Source organism: Crotalus tigris, unplaced genomic scaffold, assembly GCF_016545835.1.
Source record: "Crotalus tigris isolate CLP2741 ecotype Arizona unplaced genomic scaffold, ASM1654583v1 scf7180000024370.6872682, whole genome shotgun sequence".
Taxonomy (NCBI): domain Eukaryota; kingdom Metazoa; phylum Chordata; class Lepidosauria; order Squamata; family Viperidae; genus Crotalus; species Crotalus tigris.
The window spans coordinates 2870674-2891088 of record NW_024100540.1 but is presented as its reverse complement, the minus strand read 5'-3'; the positions used below and the strand labels follow the sequence as shown (position 1 = coordinate 2891088).

Genomic DNA, 20415 nt, shown 5'->3' with positions numbered 1-20415 from the left:
AATTCCAGTCTCTGTATTTTCAAGTGCTTTAATATGTAAATGATTTTAACTGAAAGGACTTCTTCTTGTGCCATATCTGTTATCGGATGTTGGCGATCCTACTGGCGATCCTGTTTTTATCAGCAGCCGCACGAAAAAGTGCTGCTGAGTTTTATCCAAACCAGTCCCTTAGATTTTGAAGCCATGATGTTCTTCTTCTGCCTGGACCTCTGAAAGGACAGAGGGCACTAATTCATGTATTATTTAACTAGTAGACCTTGGAGCACAATTTGAGTTTCTTCGACACAAAGTGGTCCTGGCACTCCGTAACGCTGGCTCTCAAAATACAGAGGAGTGTCTGACAGTAAGCTAACAGGGAAAATTTAGTTAAATGTTGCTTCATTATATTTTTTTAAAAAAGTAACCAAAGAGCAAAATAAAAAGAAACAGAGTTCCACAACTTGTTTCATTGTTCCATTGCCCCTTTGATCTATACAAGTATCTGTATAGATGATACAGATGACTAAATACCATATCTAACTTGTTTTTCTTCCCAAATTTGCCTCTTCCAGTTACTGTTCCACCTAAAGTCAACCCTGGAAACACCAGAGCTTCTCAAGGATTTCCAAGACCAGACCCAGCAGATTTATATGCCAAATTGGTGTTGCACAAAATTACAGCTGAACGAGTAAGATTACATTGTCCAGCTTTCAGTCTACTACGAATTGAGAATATTAACATCTGTCCTGAGGTTACAATTTTAAAGCTATTTTTATTTTATTAAATGTATATGCAACCCATCTTGCAGTTATGCAACATTACTGTTCTCTTTAGCTTTAATTTCATCTAATTTTATTTAACTCTCTTTCAGATAAAATTATTATCTGAAAAAGAGCTCAGTTTAATTCAAAGTTTGCATGAAAGTTCAAGTTAAGGAAATGGGATGGACAGTGAAATTCTGATACCTGGTCATGAAGCTTACGTGTTTTTGGTTCACTTTTGAACCTTTTCTCCATTTTCATTCCTGTTTTTGTTTTTTTCTAACAGGATCATGATTTCTTGGAAGAAGAGCAGTTCTTTTTAGAAACCTTGAAGAGAACTTCCTATAAGACTTCCTTTCAATCAGCATGAGAGAGGATCAGTCCTAAAGATAGCTGTGCCAAGATTCACACTTCCTCCAAATAAAACTGTTTACACTTTGAATGGCTAACTTGAAATCAAGCATATAAATAACTGTGAAATTCAACTTTGGCAGGAGCTACATTTTGTAAAATAAATATTTTTAAATGTTTCCTTACACTACCGCTATTGGTAGATCAACAGTGTTTTGTGTTTTGCTGAAACTCTTTGAAGAATGGTCCTTCAGAGCAGTGGTCTGCCTTTGATCATATTGCATATCCCCAATGTATTTTCACATCACCTTTGTCTCTTGTAATATTTTAATTTATTTTTTATTGCATGTATATCCTGCCACAATCTGATACTTTTTTATCAGCTTACATAATGTAAGACACTGAGATTGCTCCAAAGCACTACAACTACCACTGAGAAGACTGAGAAGCAGTGTCTCCTGGTTTCTACTCCCCTCCTATCCCAGAATCATGGGACTACAAGGATTTTCTTCGTACATGATCTAGCAGGTCAGGCTGATTCAGGTTGGAGTGGGCAATCCAGAGTGTAGAGACGTATGGAGTTTAATCATGAAAGAGGACTGCAAGAACTTTTATTTAAATATTTAGCCCTAGGAAAGAAGAGAGTCTCAGAAAGAACTGGATGATAACTCTGCCTTGATTATCTTTATTATTAGACAAATTAGTGGGAAACTCAAGCTTTTGACATTCCGTACAACAATAGTCCTTGTGATGTTTGTTTCCTCACCTGGTCTATCTTGAGAGACTGACATCAATCTTCAAAGCTTCCCCACACATTCAGAAAAACATCAAACTTTGCCTTGGTTTGTGGGATGGCATTCTCAGGGCACCCCTTTATCTGCAGAACAACTTACTGAAGCCATATTACAACCAATAAAGGAGAATATTTGTAGCTCAGAGTTGAAATGAGGGGTCCTTGGTATTCTCTGAGTTGGTTGTTTTCTTACAAATGTTTCATTACCCACTCTGACTAGCATTGATGATGTTATCTAGTTTGGGTAATGAAATTTCTGCAAGAAAACAACCAAGCTCAGAGAGCACCAAGCACTATTACAACATTAATAAATGAATATACAAATAACTCTGAACAATGCCATAGTTCAGTTGGCATATTTGTGACAATGCTTACTTCAATCAAAAGCAGTTCAGCCCAACTAACATTTCTTCACTCTTATGGGAGTTTGCTGATGCTGAGAAACCCGGAAAGAATAGTTTGTTGTTGTTGTTAATTGCGAAGTTGTGTCCGACCCATCGCAACCCCATGGACAACGTTCCTCCAGGTCTTCCTGTCCTCTACCATCTTCTGGAGTCCATTTAAGTTCACACCTACTGTTTCAGTGACTCCATCCAGCCATCTCATTCTCTGTCGTCCCCTTCTTCTATTGCCCTCAATCTTTCCCAGCATTAGGCCCTTCTCCAGTGAGTCCTTCCTTCTCATTAGGTGGCCAAAGTATTTGAGTTTCAACTTCAGGATCTGGCCTTCTAAAGAGCAGTCGGGGTTGATCTCTTCTAGGACTGACCGGTTTGAACGCCTTGCAGTCCAAGGGACTCGCAGGAGTCTTCTCCAGCACCATAGTTCAAAGGCCTCAATTCTTTTGCGCTCAGCCTTTCTTATGGTCCAACTTTCACAGCCATACATTGCAACTGGGAAAACCATGGCCTGGACTATACGTACTTTTGTTGGCAGAATAGTTTATGGAAGATCAACCAGCAGAATTTCCTATAGATCATTCCAGGGTGACCTTTGTTCCAAGTCTCCTGAAATAAAAAACTGTTCCTCATTGAAGGCTGTGATACTTTGCTGGATAGTTACCAGAACTTCCTGCAAAGATTGACCTGCATCTCACAATCTGATTAGGAGAGCAATAGCAAATGAAGAGATGCACAAACTGAAGCAGAGCAAGTGCTGATTTCATGAATCTCCATTGGATTTTTAATTCTATGCCAGAAATATGGGATGGAATGATCTTGCTATGACCAGTTTCAAGAAGCATTTGCTGATGAACTGAGTGATGAATTATGGAGACAAGACATGGAAGAACTATTCTAATATTTATCAATCAGTGGGTGATTATGGAAGTTGAGGTGGGGAAATAAGGGGGGGGGAATTTACCACTTCTCTTCACCCCTACTCCACCTTATTATGGCCTCCTTGGACATCAAGATTGGAGAACCATGCAAATAGGAATAGTAAATAGTCTGCATCAAAGAAACAGGAGATTTTGGGTTGTGTTTCCGTGGTAGAACTCAGGACACCTAGCTACCTGTGGAACTGTAGGCCATATAGCAAGCAAGTGCCCAAATCACTCCAGAGCATCTTATTCAGGAAACTGCAGTTCTCAAGAGATTGATGGAGATCTTCAGACAATTAAAAATTGCTGAGGCATCTGAGAACAGGCAAGTGTATTTTATCACACTTTCAGGCACAGAAATACAAATTCCTGTTTGCTGAGATATGGGCTCAATTGTTTAAATAGCTGAGACATTCCTATGCAACTGATAATAAATCATATAGAATTATTTGTACTAAACATAAAATTGACTGTGTCAGCGCCATTCAAGGAAAACCAGTTGAAGATGTTTTACAGATGGCATCTTCCACCAGCAAAGCTTGCCAAGATGTTCCAGAACAATTCGCCAACATGTTGGAAATGTAAAAAAAGTACATGGAACATATTATCATTTATGGTGGACATGCCCAGTTGTGAAAAAACACTGGACTACAATAAGAAGATGGATCGAAGAAATAATAGACCAACCTGTAGACTGGAAACCAGAGATCTTTTTACTGGGTATTTTAAACAGAAAATATAGTAAAGAAATACAGTACTTAATTTTACATATAACAACGGCAGCAAGAATAGCATACGCACAGTTTTGGAAAAATGAGAATATACCATCAGAGGAAGAAGTAATAAGAAAAATTCTGGACTCTGCTAAGATGGACAAATTAACAAAAGAGATAAAAGAAAAGGAAGACACAGAGTACTATCTAATATGGAACAAGTGGTATGACTGGTTGGAGACTAGAAATAATAGAGGAGGATAAATGTGGAAAAGTCAAAAGTGGAAAATGTGTGTATAATAATGTATAGTAATAATATGTATTATTCTTAGTATGAAGTATAGTATGAAGGAAGAAAAATGCAAATAAGAAACAACGGGGCAATAAGGACAAATATTCTAAAGAATAAGGGGGGGAAATGTAAATAATAGAAGATTACCATTACGAAATCGCTGTTAAAAAAAGGGGAGGAGTATATACTGTGTGTGTATGTGTGTTGTTTTGTTTTGTTGGCTTAAAAAATAAAAAATTAATTAAAAAAAGAATTATTTGTACTTAATGATGTTGAAGCTTTTTTCATCTGCCTGAGTACTGATTAGCTGAAAACTCATCATCCAAATGTCTCCTAGGAACAACAATTTCTTTACCATTTCAAAAGTGTCAACACCACTATCTGCAAGCTTCTGCTCTTGTCTCTCTCTCTCCAGCACAACACTTTTAATTGCTCCTCCCCACCCCACCCCCAGAAAAATACAGAATATTCCGATGCTTTTGCAGAGGAAGAAGCAGCTGCAGTGCCCCCAGCGTACTACAGTCTGAAGAATTCACCCTTCCTCCTCACTTGCCTCTGCGTCCTTATTTTTTGTCTCAAAAAAGAAAAAAAATATTTCAGACCTGCTCCTGATTATACATAGACTTAACTATGTATTGACCATTCAGGATCAGTTTCCAACGGTTCTTATTTCAGATCTGCTGAATTACCTTCAGAAGGCAGGTATTTTTTTAAAAAACTATAGACGAGCCTACAATTTAATCAGAATGAAAGAGGATCCTGGATATTTAACTGCCTTGTTTAGTGCTACCAAGGGCATCAGCTTGACTTGTTCATTACATTATAATTATCAAAGTTATACTTTTAACATAGTCCTTACCTTTCCAACAAAGTAGCAAAGTTGTCATATAAAAATTCTAATTTGATGCTTAAAGTGTCAAATTTAGCAGAAATGGCTAAGATCTCTGCTTACTTGAAGGATCACTCACAAGAAAGATATATTTCAGTTTGGAGAAGATGGATAAATTATATTCAGAATAAATATGGGACTAAAAAGCTTCATTTAGCCTATGAGTGAATTTTAGAGTATTATTATATTATTATTTTAATATTGTTTAACAATTTGGAGATTGTACTGTTTAGTAATTAGGATATTCATTTGTTTATGTTTTCATTATTATGTTTATTTTCAATTTGTTTATATTTATGTTAAAGGAGAGTTAAAGCGGTATATAAGTCTCATAAATAAATAAAAATAAATAAATAAATAAAGTGCATTATGGACTTGATTATTTATATAGTTGGTTAATGTTAGTTAGATTATGATTATCATATTTGTAACCCTGTACTCAGCTCTGGGAAGTTGGGGAGGGAGAGGGGGGTTTTGGGTGGGTTATATTGTAATTTTTATAAAACTTTTTAATAAATAAAAATTCTAAAAGAATAAAACTAATTATTACAGGAGATTTTCTGTGTGTTTATACATTTGTTCATTTTGCTCTTGACTGGCAATCTTCATTTTAATCACGTGACCATGTACATTTACTGTATTATAGTCTCAGTGAAAAGTCAGCTAATTTTAAAGAAATTAAACACACGACTTACTATAGTATACGATTATACGAATCGAGAAATGAAGCGGACGCTGAGAATTATTGAAAGAATTAAAATATTTTGCGGGCACTCGAGGAAACAACTTCGGCATGACATCATTCCTATGCGCCGAAAGTGCTTTGATGGACCCTTTCCAAGAGAGGGAACCTAAGAATTTGCACAAAAATGGCGGCGCCCGTTCTAAACGCCGCCCTGCGCGGATTCCGGAGGAGCAGAGAGTTTAGTACTACTGGTGGGTGACGCTAGAACGGAAGGGGAAATTGGGGTATTTTTTCGGTGATCTTTCAGCGCTTGGTGGAACCGGCTTCCCCACGTTCATTTTGCATTTTAGAAGTCCACGTCTGACCATTCCTCCTGTTAAATTTGGTTCCATTATATTCCAGTGCATCCCTGTGTCTGGAATATTGTTATCACCTTTATGGGTATTTTGTTGAAAGACGCCAGGAATGATGGTCTCTTCATTTAGAATTTCTAAAGGATGGATTTAGGTTTTTCTGCAAGCATAGTATGCATCTTAACTTGTAAAGTTCTGCTAAGTTTTCATTCTCTGTGCTGCAGATAACCGGACAATCATACAATAATAGGCTACCGAGGCTGAAAATATTTTGGCAGATGGGGTTAAACCTTGCACCAGCGGTGCACATCTCTGCTGTTCATTTGTTGATCTTTTTTCATGTTTCTGTGCAAGAAATTTGCTTTCAAAGGTGGATTCTTAAAACTGTAGCTTTTTTTAATGTAGTCAATTTAATAAAGGCTAGAGAGGTGTTGGATGCTAGAGAGGTGTTGGATGCATGAGGGCCAAGGCATTTCTCCAAAATTACAAGAACATTGCTCTCAACTTGTATAAAGAGATTGGTTATGCATGTATCACTTTTTCATTCTGTAAAATTTTATCAACAGTGCCCACAAAGGACTTATCCCAGTTTGAAGGGGACACTAGTTATTTGTGTTCAGTTATGATATTAATAATTGTGCATTTGTTTTGCATTCAGTATTTGGAAGCTAACATAAAACAGATTATTAACATTGGCCAGTAGTATTGGTGCCTTTTTATGCGTGTAAGCATTGTATTGATTTTGATTGCAGCTAAAATGCTTCATTTTGAGTAGTTTAAATTACTTATTCTGTGACCACTCATTGTGTAAATTTCCAATAAACTAAATGTAGATACAGATATAAAGGTATCTAATCTTCATTTTAGAAGAAGAGTGCAGTTGCTAACTATTCTGTTTTTAAAAGTTATCTTGGAAATAGCTTTTATACTTTTGCAAATGGAGAGAGAGATAGAAAAACTGATGGTATGTTTTGGTGCTATATTCTACTTATTTCATACAATTCACAAATAAATGTAGAAATGAGTGTCATGATCCAGTGTTTGATTCTTTCACCTTTTTTCATACTGTGTTTAGGTCTAACAATTTAAACATGTAAATTAAATGTAAATTTTAATATAATTATCTGATTTTGCAGTCTTTTTTATTCATTTTGCTCCTGTTTCCATTGTGGGATGGTTATATTTCAATAGGAGAAGCCCAAATAAAGATCTAGTCTACTGTGTTTTTGATCTAACAAGATAATTTGTTACAAAAATACAATTTATTTTGTTTTGTGTTTTTGTTTTAGCTGTTCTCTGCAAACTGGGTGTACCTCTGGGACCAATGCCTAATGAAGACATTGATGTTAGTAACTTGGAAGCACTGGAAAAGTATCGTGTTTTCACTCGTTATTTCAAAGTAGCAGAAAAAGAGAATAAAAAAACTCCTTGGTGGCGAACATATAAGGAACACATCACTCCAGAGGAAGGTATTAACCATGGAGGAGCACAAAAGCCTAGCCCAGTTTTTTTTCCCCTCCAATAGCTTTGATTAAATAGTTTAATATTTTTCCCAAGGGCATAATGCATTTTGTATACTTATAAATTTTATTGATCATGATAGAACATATTTTTGAATAAACATAATGAATTGGATAGTAACATTCAATTCTATTAAGAAAGTGAACAAGAATGTATAAACAAAATAAACTTGATGATTTGACTTTTGTAATTATATCTTGAAAGTAAAACAGAACAATTGTTTCAGTTCAAAGAGCAAAGCATCTTTATTGGAAAAATGAACTGAATTGTTCCTCCTTTAACTTGTAGTGAATTCTGTTACCATTAAGAGTTTTGTAAATCAGAGATTCCAAGTCTACAACAGGCACTTTTTACATATCCTAAGATGGAAAATAAGTGGTTATTTTCACCTTTAAGGCATGCTATTTAAACAAGTTTGATTCTGCCCAATTTTTCAAATAGTTATGGATTATCCATCAGTAGGTTGCAAGATTTATTTTGCATAATCTTTTTTCTTTTAAATCTTAGATAAAGAGGCAAAGATCGACATTGGTCTGCCCGGTCTTCCACTATCACGAATATCTATATATAAAGAGAGAAAGGCTTTTAGGAAGCAAAATTTAAGTAATCCGGAACTGGAACAGGCGTCCTGGCTCAAAACATGTATGTTAGTAATCGTTCTCCCAACAATTATTTCCTTTGCATTCACAAGAGTTTATCCACTTTGTTTACCTAACTATTTTGTTTCTGTTTGCAGTGCAGATTCCTTTAGATGATGTCAGAGCTGAATGGGAAAAAACCAGTGGCCCATATCACAAGCAACGATTAGCAGAACACTATGGATTGTACCGGGACTTGTTTGATAATGCCCTGTTTGTTCCTAGAGTGCTTCTAAAAGTGGAATATAACCAGGATGAGGATTATGTTATGCCAGTGTATTATGGAAATGTGGTTACTCCCACAGAGGTATTATACCAAAAGTAGGAGCTTTGAGATAAAGTACATGCTTTTTTGGTTTTGGTTTATCTGTTGCTCATGTATTAGGTATAAGACACTAAAGTAATTTTTCTGGAACGTTTCACAAAATTGTGTCTAATGAGTATGTTATTACTCTAAACATGTTAATAGTTATATGTTCTCTATGTATTAATATAGTGCTCTGCCAGCAGAATACTCACTTTGCAGGGCTACACCTATTTAGGTTAAGCTGCATGAAATCAGATTCACTATAAGTTAATTCTACAATATAACATCTAGTAAATAGGAATAATTATAATCAAAATTATAATCTAGTGCTCTCTTTGTCAGATTAACTACAGGTAATCCTTACTTAATGACCACTTGTTCAGAAATTGTTCAAAGTTACAACAGTGCTGAGAAAGGGGACTTATAACTGATCTAGAGGATGTGGCTGCCACAATTACATAATCACAATTTGGGCACTTGGCAACCAGCATGGATTTACAATAGTCACAGTGTCCTGCAGTCATGTGTTCACCTTTTGTGACCTTCCCTACCAGCTTCTGATCGGCATAACATTGTGCTTGACAACGTATGGAAATTTGCTTAATGATCACAACTGGAACTGACATAAGTGATGTTTTACTTTACAACTGTGTTGCTTAACACTGCAATTACCGGTCTCAATTGCATCTGTGGGGACTACCTGTGAAGTGAATATAACTTTAACTTTCACTTATGAAATGTTTCCATATTATTTTTCTAGTACAATACCTGAAGCAGTTTTCAACTAAAATGCTGAAAATCAGCAATGAATTATTTTGTGCAGGAAAAAAAAAGTATCAGTTGCACCAGTAAAGCATGAGTAAAGCAGAAACTACCATCATCTATTAAATGTCTGGGACTATAAGATGCTCTTAACTTATCACATAATCATGACAAAAGATGCTTCCACTACTGACCCTCAACCTTACTTGTAAATTTTGCATGGGCTAGCTAGACTAATCTTACAGAATTAGATAGCTTTTTGCAATACTGTAGGTGTTTGGGTGAGATTTCTGTTACCAATTAACAGCAGTATGCTCTTTTTTATTGTCCACAGTGTCCCCCAAATTCATGCAGTAAGGAAATTTGTCTTTGGACCAGTTATTTTCTCCTATTTGTAATCTAAAATGGAAGAAAAGGAGTGTGTAAATCATCAAGATTGTTATTGTATACATCCTGGGTTGAAAATAATCAAATTCCCCAAACATCCTGAAATATACTTTCTATCCACTTGCGTGATATAATGGGGACATCACTACATTTCCTTTTGCAATTCATGGCTCCCAATTCATGGCTCCCAAATTTATCCCCGCTCCCTATTTTTTTCACTATCGCATCTTGCTTTTAACTCCAAGGTTCCTTGAGAATGTTAGTTTTGATTGTCCATGCTGCATTCATCAAGAAATGACATAAATGTCTGTTGACTGATGTGAAAATTGTGAACAGCCGGGAGAGCAAGTATAATTTAAGAACACAAATGATTGTTATTTCAACTAAGAAACCACTCAACTCCTCAGCGACTCTGGATAGCTTACAATTAAAGTTGTAATTCTTTATTCAGGACCATGGTGGGGAGTGGGAGAATAAGCTATTTAATACTCATTGTCATATTTTCCTGTTTAGGCTTTTAATCCTCCTGAAATCTCATTTGAAGCAGATGAAGGAACACTTTGGACTTTGTTGCTCACTAATCTAGGTAAGTGCCATTATGTTAGGAATACTTTCTTAGTATGATAGGATTTCTTAACAGTTGGATATTTCTTAACATTGCATATTTTGATGGAACTTCTGATTAAAATCCAATTGCTGCAGCAGAAGCAGACACTTTTTAGTGAAAAGGTTTGTAGAGAAAAAAATCAGAAATCTTGTAAGTAAGAAAAGCTTCCTAGATCGGGGTTCCTCAAAGTGGTTAATATTGACCCCCATAGTCAATGGGACTATTCAAAGAGTCGATAAATGGCTGGGGATCAATAGCAGATTATATATGATCAAAGATCAATTGGGAGTCAATCTTTTGGGGTTTCTGTAGAGTTCCATTCCAGTCTCTAGTCCTGAAGTTGAGGTGCAGCAAGACAATGTTACCCAGGGCTGAATGGTAAGTTGTTGGTGAGAGCAACCTTGAGTTGTCCCTTCTACTATGGTTCATTGCATAGTCAGCTAGATGTTTAGACTGGATTTGGTATGCAATGGGGGTGAATATCTGTAGCTCGGGTGTAGGATGAGGGTGAAGGTTCATTCTCCGAACTTGTGGGTTGGTTTCTGAATGTTTCATTACAGCAGGGATGTCAAACTCAATTTCATTGAGAACCGCATCAGCATTGCGGTTGTTCTCGGGGCCGGGTGGGTGTGGCCAGGTTGGGTGCGGCCTACTGGGTGGGTGTGGCCAGCTCTACATCGTTCACGTCAAGGGTGCCTGTGGGGATGTGGGCAGGAGTGGGATAGATCTGAGGGTCTCTGGCAGAAGGGGGTGGGACCAGGGCAAGTGCCAAGGCATGGTCCACTGGAGGAGCCTCACTGTTCCTCTCAGGCCATCCGGGGGGGGGGGATTATGGAGCTAAGACTGAATGCGTTTCAGCATAGATGGCTACCACAAAATTGTACGTTGGCTCCCAACTCCTGCCAAGGCAGAGGGGGCCGTTCCCTCACTGTTTCCAGGGTGGCTTCGCGGGCCACATGCAACCACTTCGCGGGCCGCATCCGGCCCCGGGCCTTGCGTTTGACATGTCTGCATTACAGGCTTGGTAACATCTTCAGTGGAGTTAAGGGGATGTCAGTGTCAGTGTTCTGTTTATAAGGGCTTCAGGTGTTAGTGTGCCAAATAAGGGTCTTGTGATGGGTCAGGTATGAGTCATCAGTGAGAGGCTTGTGATAGGGAGGTTACTTCAGGTCAGGGTCATTGGAAGGTGAACTGCTGGTAGGAGGGGGAGACTTGCATGGGTTGGTTGAGGGTCCGTACCGTCTCTGGTTGGCTGTATGGTTGATTTGGATTCTGAGGAGTTTATAGGCTGGTTGTAGGTTGATGTATCTGTTGATAGAATTGCTTGTGGCGTGCCAGTACATTGACAGAACACTGACATCCCCTAAACTCCGCTGAAGATGTTACCTAGCTTGGTAACAAAACATTGGGAAACCATCCCACAAACTTGGATTTGATATTTTTATCCACCTATCGAGATCTTCGCAAGGACCTGGGATAGGCAGATGTTGTTGTTTGATAGTGTTAAAGGTGTCTATTATTATTGTTTGTAGTATTTAAGTATCAAATTATTTTTATATAATGTTTGGGAGTCGATGAACAATTTGAAAATGCATGAAGGGTTGTTGAGATGAAGCGTTTAGGGATCCCTGGCCTAGATCTTTGTTCAATTTAATTTAGATAATTCTTTCTTTTGTAAGGTAGACTGGGCATTTAAAAGGAAGATTTTGCAAGTTCTAGATGTTTTTTTTTTTGTCCCTAGCCTGTGTTTAAAGCTTGTAGATGTTGTGAGCAACATAAAAGAAGGCTGCAAATTTTTTTCCAAAGCTGATAAAGTTGCACTACTATCCAAACTCAATTGCTGCTTTGTCTGTCCAGGTCCATTGTAGGCTTTTGCTGAAATGTTGCCTGCCAGATCTGGCAACCCCAATGAGCCATAGATTAAAGTAAAAATGTTCATAGTAAATAGCTATATTCATTTAATTAATTAATCTCTATGTCACCCATCCCATTATCCTAGTGATTCTGGGAAGGTTATAATCTAGTCTAACCTCAATCCCATTTTCTAGCCATTTTAGGCATCAGAATATGAGGACTCCTCATTTAAAGAGATCAAGCAATAGTTAGAAAAGTTTTGCAATTTTTAAATATTTTATTATAATTTAATTGTAGTCTTAAAATCGGTAAGTGACTAAGGATTAATATGTGATACAGATGTATCAGAACTGGGAGGGGGTTATTTTGTCGAATGTTCTTTATATAATATTGTGCAACCTTTATCACTAAGTTTTTTTTAAAAAGCCATTGTAAAACTTTGTTATAGTAGCGTGAAAAATGAACTGTTGTAGTAAAAAAGAAAAAAAAACCTGAATATGCTTCAGCAAAAACAGTATAATAAAGACATACTTTGTAAGATGAGTTGTATATTTACCGGGGTTTTGTATACCTTGTTTGTACAGATGGACACCTGTCTGATGGCAATTTGGAGTACGTCCATTGGTTGGTGTGAGTATTAGCACTGTACCAAATTCAGAATAACAAGAGTTGAAAGGGACCTTGGAGGTCTTCTATTCCAACCTCCTGCATTGTGGGTATCATTTTTATATTAAAAGGAAATCTGGAACAGAATCTCAAAATTTAGCTACCAGTATACTATCACGCTAATTTTCCTGATCCACCCATAATTATAGAACCATAGAATGTATGGATTAGATGGGATCTGAGCCTAGCCCAGTGGTTCTCAACCTGTGGGTCGGGACCCCATTTGGGGTTGAACGACCATTTCACGGGGGTCGCCAAACAACGCAGTCCGCCATTTTTTTCCCCTTTTCTTTAGCTGTGCTATTCCCTTTTATACTATTGGCTTTTGAAAGCCAGTAGAATAGACTCTCTTGAATAGAGTCTAATTCTATTGGCTTTCAAAAGCCAATAGGAATTGTCCAGGCTGTCTCTGCCCTGCTGAGCCCGCCAAAAGTCCCATTCTGCAAACGGTGCTGCACCAGTTGAGTAGTCCTCGACTTACGACCGGTTGAGTAGTCCTCGACTTATGACCGGTTGGGGGTCGCGGCATTAAAAATGTTGAGAACCACTGGTCTAGCCTATTCTACTGCTCAGTGTACAGTCTACTACTGTTATGGCAACCCCAATAGATGGCCTTCAAGCCAACAGACTCCACTGTCTTCTGTTGATGGAACAGGTTACACTGTTAGAAATGTTCCCTTGATGACCAGCTGAAATGTACTCCTTTTTCATTTAAAATTATTCTTTCTTTCCCTGGAACATATTTGACCACCTCTGCTCTGTGTTCTATAAGGCAAGTACTTGAAGCCATTAGTTTTTAAATAAATGTCTATGATTTCAATGGTCCAAAGCTAAGAAAAGAGTGGATATTGGTTCTTTGGCTGTTTCTACTTTTCAGAAGCCAGTATATTTGCCAGATGTGATAATAACTGGACCATTCTAACAAACCAAGGAAGATACAACTGAAATCCCATATTGTCTCTTTCATCTATTTAATATCTATCCAATATTCTATGTAGTATAAGCCAATTTTAAATTGTTTAATACTATACCAAAGTAACACCGAGTTCAATAATGCCACAAGATTATATATGAGTGATTTATTTTCCCTCAAGGCAAAAGGGGGACAAGAATATATGGAACTAGAAAACTAAGAAGATGGTGTGTATTGCAAAAGTATTAGAAGGAATGAAGCCCAGTGCCTTCCAAATTCTTAACCTCAGCCTTCCCCAGACAGGACACTTTCTGAATCTGAGAGTTTCAAGTCTCAGAATTCTCTGCCCAGTGTGGCCACAGCAAAGAATCTAGGGAATTTAAAGCCACACATCTTAAAAGTTGGTGGAAAGCTGCCTGACCTTCAGTAAACTTTATAGTTTTGAATTGTCTAATCAGGAATTCTTGTGAATTTGACAGAACCCCGAGGATTGCATTGATTTCTGAGACTATAATGTAATAACTGGTTAGAGCAGAGATGAGATCCTTGGAATCCAACAGCTGTCTACCTGGTAAACTTAAAAGACCCTGAGGGATGTGCTTAGGGCTGTACACTGCCCAGATAAATTGCTGGCAGCTTTTGCCAACTAACAAGTCAGTTTTGCAAGGGAGCTTCCTAACCTTCATTACTATCATTGGAATAGTTCCAACTTCCCCAAGATAAACACTAGTCTATCCTTTGGTGGCTGTAGAATAAATTCCTTGTTTGTTCAGGGGAGTAATGTCAGGCAAACATGTTTGGATTGTATCAACAGGGGAAACATTCCGGGCAACCAAATGGAGGCAGGGCAAGAAATCTGCCATTATTTTCCTGCATTTCCAGCCAGAGGAACGGGATACCATCGCTACGTCTTCCTTCTATTCAAACAGCACCAGCCAATTGATTTTACTGAAGATGTGCGGCCAACACCATGGTAACTCTTCATATTTTCCATATAATGAAAGAAGGTTGCACTGGGATATTACCTCTTATCTCGGGAGATGACAGATTTATGAAGGAAAACTGAACAGTTTAAGATATTTTTAATATTAAAAATAAACAGTTAATATTAAACAGTTCAGTTCAGCAGACAAACCAAAAATATAGACACAGCACAAATTGAAAACAAGCACAACTAGCTAAATGGCTTTAAATGTTGAAACCTTTTTATTGGACGGTAGTCTGTACATACAACTCGTTGGGCTGCTTCTTTGGGTAGAAATCAGCATATGGCCCATAGTTACATTAAGTAACTCTGGGATCTCCCAGTGTGATGCCCACAGATAGAGTGGGGTAGAGGTGTTGGTGTCCACTAAGCTCTGTTTTTTTAAATGGCTGTACAATGAATGTACAATGGAAGGCAGAGGGAACACAGTCAAGATAAATCTGCTTATAAGTGGCTGTTGAATAGGAGAATTGGATATAATTCTCTCATTCCAGAAACCTCACATTTGTTTAATATTTAAGCCAGTTTTAAATTGTTTTTTTTCACTTTCATTGACATTAAATTACGAAACATAGTATTCGACACATAGCACATCTCTATTGTCATTTTAAGAGTTCAGAAATTGATGTTTGAACAGGGGGATAGTAATAAACGAAGAGATTACAAAAGGCAAACCCACTGCATTTGCATTTTCATCTCTTCAGTCACAGCCTCAAGATGAGAACCTTCAAAACATTTGACTTCTACAAGAAGCATCAGAGTGATATGACACCAGCAGGACTGGTGTTTTTCCAGTGCGAGTGGGATAATTCTGTCACAAACGTCTTTTATGAGCTTCTTAGTAAGTAATGGACCACATGTAAAATATCTACAATTTTGCATTTTTGGGGGGGTTGAAATGAAATGTTGGGACAGGCTTAAAATTTGTTATCCCCTCCCCAAAAAACCCATTATATGGAGTGGGGGTGGAATGTAAGCTATAGTTTAAACCCAAAATTGATAGAAACCGGAACCTCCCTCTTCAAAAATTCCTTGATAAGTCACTCTTTTATAGAGTCTGTTTCTTGTAATTGGCACTGAAATAGAATGGCAGAGAACTTGCAAATGTACTTATAATTTAGCATTCAGTAAATATGAATGGAATAGAAACTGCAAGTGGGAGTCATGTTTAATAGGGTGCTGGCGGAGTTGCCGAGCATCCTACTCCTAAGACTTCTAGGAGCTCCAATGGTGAAAATCTTTACAGATGCAGCATGAGACTCATCCTATCAAGGCTGAAAAGTTAAGCAGGGTCATGCCTGGCTTGTATTTGGATAGAAAACCACTAGGGAATTTCAGGGCCTGTAGGATTAGAAACATCCCTGAAAAGATAACGATAAATCATGTTCTCCTCTAAGTAATCACACTGTGAATTAAGTTCCCTTTGTTCCCTTGTTATTTGTATAATAAATCTGAGGAATATCTATTGCTGTTTCATTATGTTCTTTTCAGTGGCAGTTTCTGTGAATTTATAAACAAAGTCCCCCTGTATGTATTTCAGGTTTTTAGTAGTAATGATTTATTTATTTATGTATTAAATATATTGTATTGATTTTTTTTAACATAATCACCTTAATATTTGGTAAACAGCGTGTTGTCTGGGTTTATATTTAAAAAAACAGCCAATAACAATTAGTTTCTATAATTCTGTAGTCCACATAGTAGCTTTGCTTGATTTTCTCTTCTTCCAATAATATTCTCTTTTGCCATCCTTGAATTAATACAATTCTTATTATTTTGATAAATAACAATTAAATATAGACATTTTTCTAATATTTCTGCAAATAATAACCACATCAATATAAAGCTTCTTTTCTAACTGATCATCTTGATTGCCTCTTCATAGATCCTGCTTACAAAATTCTTTTAAATTTATTTTCCCCACAATGTTCAGAACATTCTTAGCAGTTAAAATTTTCTCAAAGTTACTTAAATATTTAAGTCTTTTTCCTCATGCAGGCCATCCCAACACTTATATAAACTATCCCGACATTTTTATATTTCTCATATCAAAAAAACAAAAGAAAAAAAAAGAAGAAAAATTCTATGTTACTTGAGGGCTCATCCCTCTTAAACTAAAATTCATTTATATCCAAAATCTTTCTATTTCTTTAACCATATTCAAACAGATGTTTAATTTTTAAATATTCCCTCTGATAAATCCCATCATCTAATTTCTTAATTCTCACTTTAGCCTTTTTTTGGGGGGGGCCAAATATCTTTCCTGATCAATATGCTCCGCTGAATCAAAGAGTCTTCCCATAGTCTTGTAGGTATTGTAGGTACAAAAGGCAAATCAAGTAAGATGTTTTTATGGGAAGATTTCGCCCCTTTGTATTCATTGAAAATCTTTTCTTTCTCTCTTAATATCTCTTATCATTTTTTGTCTCCCAAGTTCTCGTATTTCTTTTGACAGCTTTGTAATCCATTTTGTTGAATCTTTTTTCTTGTCCTCAGACTTATTTTGTGATCTTAGAGTATAAGTTATCTTTTCCATATTCAATATTTCCTGCAAGTTTTTTTCCACCTGGGTTAAGTCATACTCCCTTCTATTGTTAGGTTTCATCTTTAAATCTCTTTCCTCTGGTTTATGTTCAGTTGTCTGTTTTATCTGCTCGCTCTCTATTTTTATTTTCTGAGAGTTTTTTTTGTTGTAAAGTTAAATTGGAGATGTATTCATTTATATTTTCAGAATTATTTTTAATATCCTCGTGGTTTGAGATCATTGTTCTTTGAATTAATTGTAACATAGCATACATCTCCTCCTGGATAATGTTTTTTTTTTTTCTTGGTATATTCTTTCTGCAGATTTCTGGTTTTCCATGATAGCCAAAAACAGGGTTTTCCTTTCTCTGCAAACAGCTTTAGAGTCACATTTCACTAGGTATTTATAATCCAGAAAGGTCATTTTTTTTCTAAAGGTTATAATTCTTGCTTTGTAGGTAGCCCAAAATGTTTTCTTTTTTTTTGTCACAGCTGTTCTCTGTTATTAAAGCATTGAAAGTCACAAAGACAAGTTATCTTTTCCTGGGCTTTGCCAGTTCCTGTATTGGAGCAACTACTATTGTATATTTTCATCCACCATTAGATATCAGCATCAATTCGTTTTTCAGTTTTCAAAATAAACAATTGCTGTGTTCTGTTTTCATTATTTAAAAAAGAAAATCTTAACAAATTCCACCAATTTCAAACTTATCCAGAGTTAGATCTTATATGCATTTCATTTCAGTATATTTCTTTCCCCCATAAAAAGTTTAATTCGCCACTTCCTTCTGTAGGAGGGTGGGACAAAGATCCCCCTCCTTTTCACTTTCGGAGGCTTTTTGCTTCTTGGCCCCCCCCCCCAGGAAATCAATTATCAAGTAGAAGAGAGAAAATCAATGTTCTTACCCAGTTCCAAGCACATTGTTTACAGTTAGCTTAAAATGGTGCTTTTGGGCTTCAGCTGCTTGTAGCTTGGGCTAGACTCTGGAATTAAGCTAGACTTTCTGCTGCTGGTTTCTGGAGGCCTTTCCCTGAATGACCAGATCGACCGCTATCTCTCTACAGTCGGTGAGGCTTCTCTCCTTTGTCACCTCTCCGGGGCGACTTTAGGCCCATTTAGAGTCCCCTAACAGGCAGAAATCGGCTGTAGGGTGCAGAGTGATCCCTCGGCTGCTGTGCAAAACTGGAAGCCAGTAATGATTGATTTATTATGTGCCATCAGGTTGGCATCAACTTTTAGCAAGCACATATATCAATATTCTCCCTGATGATCTTTCTTAGTTTAACCTGATCTTTAGGTCCTCCAATAATGTGAACATCACAACTGTAACTGAGCCCATCTATTTTATTGCTGGTTTCTTCCTCTTTTTTTTCCTTCCTCCTTTCCCAGCATTAACTCCTTCTCCAGAGAGTTAGGTCTTCACATAACGTATGTGAAGTAGGATAATTTGAACCTGGTCATTCGTACCTCAAGTGGAAACCCTATATTAATTTATTTGATAATCCATTTGTTTGCTTTCTTGTCTGTCCACAGTGTACTTAGGAGTCTTCTCCAACACCAAAGTTGAAAAGTTTAATACTCTTCCTATTCTGTTTCTTCAAAGTTCAAGCAGTAACTAGCTTGAAACTATTTTGCTTTTTGAAATACTAATGCTAAGACTATTGAGTGTTGTACTACTGGGTTATATTTTAAGCCATATACTGTTAGTTGGTGCAGCTTCCAGGCCTCAGTGGTTTTACCTAGAGAATAACTGACTGTAGAAATTTCAGAATTATTTAGTCCAGAAATTTCTGAACATATCAGAAAGTTACGTGAGCAAGAAACAAACAGAACAGATAATAATCAGCAGAATGTGACTGGATCAACCACAATCTGGACATAGATTTATAGTTACTGAATTCACTTCTTTTCACTTTACTAGGAAGGAAAGGAAGCATATGCTTTTTCGGGACACAGTGAAAATACTGCAAATCATGACAGATAGAAAAATGATGAACCATTAATTGGTCAACCTTGATATAAGAATCTTAAAATAAGAGCTTGTTTTGTTTATAATTTTTGAAAAGTGCTAACATTCTCTTTTCCTTTTATAGACATGAAGGAACCAGTGTTTGACTTTGTTCTGCCACCCAAATATCATCCCCCTCAGAAGAAATATCCACACCGTCAACCTCTGAGGTACCTGGACAGGTACAGGGACAGTGATGAACCCACCTATGGCATTTACTGAACAGAAGAAACATGCTTCTTTCCATAGGAGACCCGAACAGAATACTTTGTGGGTCTGGTCCAAAAAAACAGAAGTCCATAAAATATAATTGAAAGTCACCCAGCTTATCTTATTCTTATCACCTACTTGGAAGAAAATCCAGTTTCCATCTCTCTGGTATATATGTGTCACAGACTTTGTTATTTTTTTTTCCAGAATTTAATCAAGAAAACTTGAAGAATAAAATATTTTTATTTGAATAAAATTAGACAATACATTACATGTTGCAAAGTGTTCAATCGCCACAGAACCTGGACTATGCATTATCTTTTATATTAAAAAAGAAAAGCATGATTTCAAAATATTTGAAACCACTTTCATGGGAAGAAGCCCATGGAATTCACTTGCAGATTAAGGTTGCTGGGATTGTCTTGCATAAGTGTGGGCAGCACATTCCCTCTGTTTCCAGTGTACCTGCATTAAAGCCTCCAACTAAGAGTGTTTTCCTCTGAGCCAGCCTTGACTGCTGATGATTAAACAAGTCCCTGCAGTTTTCTTGGCAAGATTTTCAGAATTGGTTTATCACTGCCTTTTTCCCAATATTAAGCGTGACCTAACTGACTTTGGGCCTAAGGCAGGACTAAAACTCACAGTCTTCGGGTTTCTAGCCAAATACCTTAACCACCATACCAGACTGTCCCTCAGGGCCCAACTATGATTACAATTGATAATTCTTCGGGCACTCTTCAGGGGTGGCGAGTTACGTTTTTTTATTGTTTTTATATTGGGTTTTTATTCTTTGTAACCACCTGGAGTCACTGAGAGTGAATTGGGCAGCCATATAGAGCCATTGCAAATAACTACCAACGTGTTTCTGAATGAATGCTATTGGAACCTTACTTTAGATC

General features: G+C 37.0%; 2 protein-coding genes across 8 annotated transcripts in view; both read left to right on the top strand.

The window, feature by feature from the left end:
• Positions 1-1278, top strand: part of FBF1 (Fas binding factor 1) — a 42339-nt gene extending 41061 nt beyond the window's left edge. For all 7 annotated transcript variants that reach the window (XM_039328063.1, XM_039328062.1, XM_039328060.1 and 4 more), the window contains 2 exons: positions 552-667; positions 1027-1278. In XM_039328063.1, coding sequence (XP_039183997.1) covers positions 552-667; positions 1027-1110 — 200 coding nt within the window. In that variant the 3' untranslated portion in view covers positions 1111-1278. The remainder of the gene's footprint in view (positions 1-551; positions 668-1026) is intronic.
• A 4638-nt stretch (positions 1279-5916) lies between these two features.
• On the top strand, positions 5917-19787 carry MRPL38 (mitochondrial ribosomal protein L38). The gene is made up of 9 exons (XM_039328059.1): positions 5917-6032; positions 7424-7603; positions 8163-8297; positions 8392-8600; positions 10263-10335; positions 12795-12840; positions 14604-14762; positions 15479-15615; positions 19392-19787. The coding sequence occupies exons 1-9, from the start codon at positions 5966-5968 to the stop codon at positions 19526-19528; spliced, it is 1143 nt and encodes a 380-aa protein (XP_039183993.1). The 5' UTR covers positions 5917-5965; the 3' UTR covers positions 19529-19787.
• The last annotated feature ends 628 nt before the right edge of the window (positions 19788-20415 follow it).